The 9334-nt window shown below is 30.2% G+C and overlaps 1 protein-coding gene across 3 annotated transcripts; it reads right to left on the minus strand.

The window, feature by feature from the left end:
* Positions 1 to 1100: 1100 nt before the first annotated feature.
* Positions 1101 to 7005, minus strand: LOC110607458 (serine/threonine-protein kinase PBL34). 3 transcript variants are annotated; one of them, XM_043952550.1, is made up of 6 exons: positions 6534 to 7005; positions 5447 to 5781; positions 5229 to 5364; positions 4020 to 4159; positions 3809 to 3932; positions 1101 to 2296 (listed from the first exon to the last, which is right to left on the minus strand). In XM_043952550.1, exons 1-6 carry the CDS (start codon positions 6709 to 6711, stop codon positions 1779 to 1781), a joined length of 1431 nt encoding a protein of 476 aa, XP_043808485.1. In that variant the 5' UTR covers positions 6712 to 7005; the 3' UTR covers positions 1101 to 1778. The 3 variants fall into 3 exon arrangements, with proteins under 3 accessions (XP_043808485.1, XP_021602267.1, XP_021602268.1); XM_021746575.2 differs by having other exon boundaries at positions 6516 to 7002; XM_021746576.2 differs by having other exon boundaries at positions 4020 to 4156; positions 6516 to 7000.
* Between the last annotated feature and the right edge of the window lie 2329 nt (positions 7006 to 9334).

A 9334-nucleotide genomic window follows, 5' to 3' on the forward strand; every position in this document is an offset into this window, starting at 1 on the left:
AGAATTATTATACTATAATTCCTTTTTTTATTTTAAATAAAGATTGAAAATTAGGGGAGTAGAATTGAAATCTCTTAAATTTACTTTACTGACATACACTTATTATCAAATTAAACCTATAAATATATTTTATAATTTTAAATATTAATATATTTTATTATTAATATTTAAATTAAAAATACTACTTCTATATAATTTTAATATTATAAAATTAATATTATTTTATAATTATATACGATACCATAAAATTAATATTATTATTATATAGTATTCTCAGTTAAATAAAAAGTAAATTTAATTTTTATAATTTTAAATATTCATATTAATTGATTAATTTATTTATCTATTTTTCTTTGATTAATTATTTAATTCAGTGCTATGGTATATATATATTTAATAACAAGATAATATTATAATTTTAAATATTTTTGTTCAGTTTTTTTTTATCAATTTTTATAATATTTTATATATTAAAATAATAAAATATATAAAATATAATAATTATGAATAAATAAATTTATAACTGGTAAATAAATTTATAATTAATATTATTTAATTATAATATTATTATAATAATATATTAAAATTAATAAAATATATTATAAAAAATTTATTATAATAAAAAATATAATAAAATTATTAAATTAATATAATATAAAAACAATATATTAATTAATTAATATAATTATAATATTTTAATAATTAAAAAAATAAAAAAATAAATCATGGCAGGTGGGGCAGACCATTCTAAACAAATAATAAAAAATAGACCATTCTAAATAAATAATAAAAAATAAATAATTGCTTGGCGTTTTTATAAGAATTAATTTTGACTCACGGTCAAATTTTAAATTTACAAATATTTCATCAAATTTTAAATCTACAAATATTTCATCAATCACTCTAAATTGATAATTTTTTATTATTATTATTTTCAAGCTCTCGAAATTCCTCATGTTTGAATTCTCCACCATATTGAATTTGGTTTTAGTATTATTCACAAGCTGTCCACACCATGCATGAAATTAGAGCAAATTTCTTAAAATAATCCTAAGTTCTTAGGAGTTTCAAAACATATAAAAGCACCACTTCTAGTGAGGTACAGTTGAACAGCAGTTAAATTAATGAGGCAACACTTGCTGTCAATTGAAGGAGGAAAAATATACATCATCCTGTGCTTTCCTTTTCAAAGTACTCTAAAATCTCATAAGGAGATACAAGGTAAAGAGACCCACATACCTATATTTACATCAATGCCAGAGTAGAAAGACCCATTTGCATAGAAACAACAATGAGCTTAAAAAGCCAGAAAAAGAAGAATAAGAGAGGTTAATGTAAAGCTGCATCTTTGGATGATGACTTCTAAAACCAAATAAAAATTCCCTTCACATCCACCTACTGTGCCTCAAAGCTTACCAGTGGCTGCTTACACCTTCACCTCCCAAATTTCAACACATACGATTAACTTCATATTTCCCAGTGTCTTGTCAATCTCCAATAAGACTTCAATATCTCAACAGACAATTCATAACAAAGAAATCAAGCAGGAAGTAAAGCATATGGGTCTCGTTGATTCAGTGATTACATACCACAATGGCATTGTGTAAGTTGAGGAGTCTTCTTCCATCATTTGACGGATTGAGATTACCAGATGAATAAGAAAATATATCGAGAAAATGATGGAATGACCCGCCGTGCTATTTCTTTTACTTATGTGACTGACAAAGCTACCGACAAGGAGGAGCCGGTTGAAGATATACACAAATGCAACTATAGTGCTATGATTTTTTCACAGTAGGTTTTGGTGACTGGTATGGCTGGTTATATGGAGAAGCACGTGAGTCGCTAAGACTGGATAAGCTCCTCAGTGTTTGTCCATTCCTTGTTACAAATCCTGCCGGTGTTCTGGTACCATTTTTGTTTTGCATATTTGACTTGTTCCGATCTGCTTGCATAGTTTGGAAATAATAGGAAGAGCTGGCCATATCCTTCAAGTTAGGCAAAGGCTTTAGCGTTTCAACAACTTCACTCATTCGGGGTCTAGCTTTGGGATCGCGGCTAAGACACTGAGCAGCCAGTTGTATAGCTTTCTGAGCACCTTTGATTGAAAAATGTCCTTCCAGACGAGGGTCTAATAACCGATAGAATCTTCTCCTATCTCCAAAATGAGGCCTTGCCCATTCGACAAGGTTGTGCTCCCCATTTGGACGGTTTTTGTCCATAGATCTTCGTCCTGTCAGCATTTCAAGCAAAACAACTCCAAAACTGTAGACGTCACTCTTTGAGCTCAAATGTCCTAAGACAATAAGAAATGTACAGCATAAAATCAGATGACAAGCAAACAGTGGATCCATGACTTTATATGGAAGACCTCTACTAATAAAATACTTGATATACAAGTAGAGATAGTTGAAATGATATAATAATTCTGCTCAAAACATATATATTATAGTTAAAATTTCCAATACAGTAGATCACCATAATCAGGGGCATGTTAAATGATCTTATGAGGTTAATATAAATTTCCTACTGCCATAACTGGCTTTCATGATTTCCACAAAATGAGCATCCTTGATTCAAGGGTAGCAGCATGGCTTCAACAAATAAACCACAATTAGGAAAATGGAAAGATGACAAGCACAATTCCAGAAAGGGCAACAAACAGCCACCAAAGAAAATTCGTCTGGAGGTCCATTAAGCAATGCACATAAATTAAGGTAAGTATGGTCGTGTTCAGCCTGAAATAAAGGAGCAACTTTAGTGGGCAAAAGCGCCATCCCAAAATAAACTCCTTATTCAAGATTGCATTCAAACACACTCCACCAACATTAAAGCTTGAGTTCTGCCTTGCTTGACCAGCTTTCAGTCCAAACTGACCACAGGGCCAAACAGCCTTGTTGGTCCTTTTGCTCAAGCCTGAATCTTAAAAGCTCATGACTACTGTTATTATTGTATATGCGCTGTTATCACTATTATGCCATAGAAGACAAGCGAGAATGATAGATGACAGATAAGAGGAAGCCCACCATGCTCATGTTCCCATTAATGAACAGGAGGAAGGAAAACTGCCTCTAATAAAGAGATCACAGTCTCACACACCTCTTTGTAGCTCTTGGTGATGGTGGTTGTGGAATCTCCAAAAACTTGTCAAAACTTACTTCACTGATTTGCCTATAAAGAGCAAAGTGAAAGCCTGGTACTAACCACAAGTTTGGCATAAGAAATGTTTAGCTCAATAAGGTTTTCCTTATGAACTTAAGCTGAAGCTTAAGCTTGGTTTTCTTTCCCTAATAAATGAACTCAAGTCAACTCCTTGTTGAACTATACTCGAGCATTTCCCTAGTCAATTGGTTCATTTGGAGCCCTATGCAACTTACGAGAACACCTATGCTGCAATATAAATGCTGGCTTCAAAGTTCAATCAATCCATATTCCAAACCATCCAAATTTCTGCATGACCGTTATATATTTTCATCATCCAGTGCTATAACTTGCAAGGACACTGAACCAGTATATACTCCTCCTGATATCTAAGCCCTTACCGTGATCCAAACTGATTTGGAAAGAAGGGCCTCTTCACACTTCTTCACAATTATTATTCTCTTTTAGTACTAGGAAAGTTAAAAAGTAATTTTACATTATGATATGGTTGTTAGGAAGTTTTATATTTTATTAGGACTATTTAGCAATTTCCTTCGATTATTTCTCTCTATACAGTCTAGAGACTATTCAGAAATTAGCTAGAACGCTAATCTTTACCAATGTGCATGTGTGTAAATTATATAAAAAGTAATTTAACAACACTCACCAGTCATCACGTATTCTGGGGCAGCATAGCCATATGTTCCCATTACTCGAGTAGATACATGAGTTTTGCCGCTCTCAGGACCATCTTTTGCAAGTCCAAAATCAGAGAGTTTGGCATTGTATTCCTACAAGTACAGTTGTAAGAATGTGAATGGTAAAGATTATGATATTAGGGAAATAACTTACTACTGATGCATGTGTCGAGGACATACAGCATCTAATAAAATATTAGATGTCTTAAAATCACGATATATCACTGATCTTTCAGCCTCTTCATGAAGGAAGGCAAGACCCTTTGCAGCACCCAGTGCAATTTTCATTCTGATCGACCAAGGAAGAGGCAAGGACCCTTCTGCATATAAAATGGTTGTTACCAGAGAACATTAAACATCAATCATGAAGATTCATATATTTAAAACCATAACAAATAGACTGATTTGTTTTAGGAGACCAAAAGGAAAGGAAGTGTGTGTGAGCAGTAACCAATCCAAATATACAGACAATACACAGATACAAATGGAACAAGGTGTGGTAAATCTATTCTTATTACTTAAATCTTTTTCATATCCTTGTATCAAATAGATGGGGAATTTGATATGCATTCAAAAGAATTTATAAGAATTCAAAATCAGGAGCCAATGAACTGTCCCAGCATAATCTAGGGCAAAACGCTGGTAGGCCACTTCTCAGTTTAACTAAGCAGTATGTCAAACTGGAAATCCTTACAATTCCCTGTATTAACCAAAAACAACATCTAGATTATATGAATATGCATCTTTAGATCCACACAAATAATTCATATAATCCCTTTCTAATGGATTTGCAGGGTGGTCCCAGTCAACATAATGCTTGTACCAAATTAATTTCATAGAAATAGTTAAAAAACCTTGTTCCCAACATAAATCAATTGTTACCAAACTATGACAGCTAAACAAACTTCGGTATCAGTATCACCGATCCTCTCAGAATGTCATGACCACCCATATATGGATATTGCTTAAAGAAAAGCCCTAAATCACTATTTTAGCAGCTTAACCCATTGCCTATGTATGGCTAAGCATATAATATTTGGAGAAACACATACCAAAAAAGTACCTCTCCTTACCGATGCTGATGCAAATGGATTGTTGTGCATAACAAGCAAGCCTATCTGTTTATGCTATAACATTCTATCATAAGTTCAACCAACTTTGATGAAATATTTCCTAAAACAAAAGTGCAAGTGTATGCACAAGGCTTTTCCATTTTCCAGTAGAACTATAAAAATCTAAGACTCCTCATTGGAGGAACCAGAAACATGTACTTATGGGTCATATTTACATCATATAGTTAAAAAACTAATGCTCTACATTATAAATTTGAATAAACATAATAAAAGGTAAGTAAGCAAATTTGAGTACATAAATTTCTCAATCACATACTTCTGAAGAGGTGGTTCTCTAAACTTCCTCTAGGCATAAACTCATACACCAGCAACCTCTGATCATCTTCAATGCAATAACCAATCAATTTAACCAAATTGGGATGGAGAAGGTTGCCAAGAAAATTAACTTCAGCCTGAAATATTGTGAAATACATTAAGCAAACGAATTATCTATGTTGAAAGAATAAGAAAGGAGCAATGGGGAAGGTTACACACAAGCCACTCCTTATGACCCTGAAGTCCATCATGATTGAGGGTTTTCACTGCAACAGTAAGTCCTGTGCCGGGTTTCACAGGGGCAGTTCCATTCTCCTCCACCCATCCTTTGAAGACACAACCAAAACCACCCTCCCCCAGAAGACTCTCAGGCCTGAAATTTCTAGTAGCTAATTTAAGGTCATTGAAAGTAAACTTTCGGAGATGAGAAGCAAGCTTCAGTTCCTCACTGAATTTTGGAGTGGATGAAGCACTTTCTCCATTACTAGTTGTAGAGGACATCACAGGAACAACTGGTTGGTCTTTGCTCTTCTCATCAGTAGATTTAGATTCCACTGAACAACAAGGCAATGCAAAACAAATTAATTCTTGCTATTCAAATTCATAACTCTCTAAACATTTATGCAGATGAACTTCTTATTACAGTTAGGTAGTGAAATTAAACAAGTTTACTGACAATATAGTTGCTATCAAAGCAGTATTTTGATTGACTATACGGCAAAAGATCATGCAGCTGCTGTTTAAACAAACATGATTCCAACAATAAATTGTCATTAAAATCGACAATCTTCATTAAGGCTCCAACCAACTCAACAAAAGCCTCATTTCTGAGCTATTCAATAAAACAACCTAAGTTTTGGGACACCTTTATCTTAACTTTCCCTGTATCATCACCACAAAAACAATGAAATCCCATAATTTTACAAAACTTGATATGGTGCTCCCTGCTCACCTCATGCATGACACGACTCTCACACATGAACATAAGAAAGTTACTGCAAACCCTCCCCTCCCGCCCCACCCCCACAAAAGAAAAAAGGGGGAGAAGGCTACAACTTTTATCCTCATGATAACTTCCTATGGAATCGAACCCCTGATGATAGAAGAATGTTAATAGTCAATCCTAAAAGTTCAAAGAGCGTATGACTTTTCTTTGCCTGGTGTGAGGAACCACAGCACAAAAATGAGTAAAACTAGCTTCACCACCAAGACATACCATTCTTAATCAAATACAATATGACAAAAATCAAAACGAAATCAAAACGAAAGGCACTCAATAGATTATTACCATACTGAGTTGTAATACCGCTTAAAGAGCTATCAACTTTTGATCTTGAAGGCATGCAACCTCCCATCAGTCTGAATTTAGCCCAACACCCAATCTCCTCCTCCTCCATCTTTCTACTTCCCTCATCTTTCTTCTTCTTGCTCTTTGATTTATCTTCCAAATTTTTTACCTTTGCAGAATCAGGACCCAAACCCATCTCCACAAAAATTCAATGAAAAGCTCAAAACTAATAAAAACAAAGAGAACCCATTTCAAAGCATCTCACTTCAAATCATTGGACCCATCAAAACGAAAGAAAAAATGGATCACAAGTGAAAACCAGTGATACAAGTTGTGAATTTTAGTCAAAAGGAGGTTTGAGAGAGAGAGAGGGTGCTTGAGAAAGAGGGAAAGTGTTCAACAACGGGCAGGTTGGGCAGTTTGAAACAGAGAAAAAGGGCAGGCCGGGCAAGATAGACCGGGAGATTAGTCATAACAGTAACCTAGGCATATTCCGACAAGGAATCATATGATAGACTACATAAATGGCATAATGCCTCTTTTCGTTATGAGTATTTTAAGTATTTCCAAATTTACATGAGTTTCTTAATTATATTTGCAGTCTCCTCAAATAAATTAAAACTTGACCATGATAATTAATATTACTACATAATTAATTAATAAAATTATTTTTTATAAAGGATAATAAAAATAAAATTATTGTATCAGATATAATTTAGAGTGAGATACTCCACAAATGTCATGAAACTGTAAAATCATTGAATATGTAATCTAGAAAAAATAGATCCATTGAAATGCACTATATACTTTTCAAACCGAAAAAATCGATCGAATCGAATCGATTTAAAAATTTGGTTCGATTTTTTATATATTTCAGTTCGGTTCGGTTTTTAATTTCAGAAATTTCGATTATTTTGATTCGGTTCGGTTTTGATCAGAAAAAAACCAAAAAAACCGAACCGAACCGATTAACGATAATAATATATTTTTTTAATAATATAGAGAAATTAAATCATATTAAGATTAAAATATTTTAATTAAATTTTAAAATAGTAAAAATAAAGTGTAAAAAATAAAAAAATTATTAAAAATCAAAACCGATCAAACCGAACCGAATCGAATCAAATCAGACCAATTCTGTTCGATTCGGTTTCTGATCAAAATCGGTTCGGTTCGATTTTTATAAACACTAAAATTTCAGTTTTCGGTTTATTCGGTTCAGTTCGGTTTTGAACCGAACCGACCGAATGCTCACCCCTACTTACAAGCTACCCATACTTACAAAAATTACTCCATTCTAATTCGAATAAAATTATTTAATTTTAAGAATGAAATTATAATTATTCAATAATTTAATTTGATTACAAGTTTTTTTATATGAAGATCATCCTAAGATAACAACAGTTTACATTAAAATATTATAATTATAACCTTGAATTATTATATAATAAATAATTTTTTTAAAAAAATATACAATTTACCTAGGGATTAGCAGTATTCGATTCAAACCGAAAAAATCAACCGAATCGAATTAATTTAAAAATTCAGTTTGATTTTTTATTCATTTTGGTTCAGTTTGATTTTTAATTTTAAAAATTTTAGTTATTTTGATTCAGTTCGGTTTTATTAGAAAAAAAATAAAAAAATCGAACTGAACTGATTAGTGATAATAATATGTTATTTTTAATAATATGGAGAAATTAGATCATATTAAAATTAAAATATTTTAATTAAATTTTAAAATATTAAAAATAAAGTGTAAAAAATAAAAAAATTTATTAAAAGTTAAAATCAATCAAATCGAATTGAATCAAATCAAATCAGACTGATTCAATTCAATTCGATTCGATTTTTAATTAAAATCAATTCGGTTTGATTTTTATAAATATTAATATTTTAATTTTTGATTTATTCGATTCGGTATAATTTTAAATTAAATCGACCGAATACTACCATAAAATTATTCATGTGGATAATATATTTAATAGAAGAAAATAGTTAAAAACTTTGTTTTTACATTATTCAATCATAAAGCGGTAAAAAAAAGGATTTAAAAGAATTAAAATGACTATAGTAGAATTTGATAATTACAACTTTTTCTTTATTTTGATTGACTAAAAAGTAACATGAAAATTTATTATTATCTGAATCTTTAATTTGATTGATTTCTTATTCAAACTATATTATATCATACTAAAATTATCTATATATTTAACTTAATTTCAATTTATTTAAATTTAAAATGTAAAATTAGTATTTTTCTTCTAAATATTGACTAAAAAATCCAAATACGAAAACTCAAAATTTTAAAATAATTTTTATTTTTTTTTGGAAAAGTAACTAAAAAAATGAAATATTTACTTTTTTTTCTTTAACTTTCAAGATTGTTACTCTATATATTAATAAATAAAATAATGTACAACTTATAAAAATAGCGAAAAGTAATAAAATTAATCAGATTATTTAAAATATATATAATTCTTCTAATAATACAAATTATATTTAAATTTTTAAAATAGATGAAACTTTTATTGTTTAAATTAGTTTAGAAGCTAATAAAAAAATTTAAAATTGGAATGTACAAAACATTAGGAGACTATATGTTAGAGAAAATGATTGTTAAAATACTACATTCAAATATTCAATAATTATGTAAGATTAAAAAATTCAATAATTATGAAAAATATTAAATTAATAAATATCAATAAATAATAAGTTTAAATTTTATTAATGTGTGATATTAAAATATTAAATAATTTTTATAGTGATTATTAAATATTAAAATATATTATTATTTAAATATTAGATAATCATGAAAA

The sequence above is a fragment of the Manihot esculenta genome, chromosome 17, assembly GCF_001659605.2.
Source record: "Manihot esculenta cultivar AM560-2 chromosome 17, M.esculenta_v8, whole genome shotgun sequence".
NCBI lineage: Eukaryota > Viridiplantae > Streptophyta > Magnoliopsida > Malpighiales > Euphorbiaceae > Manihot > Manihot esculenta.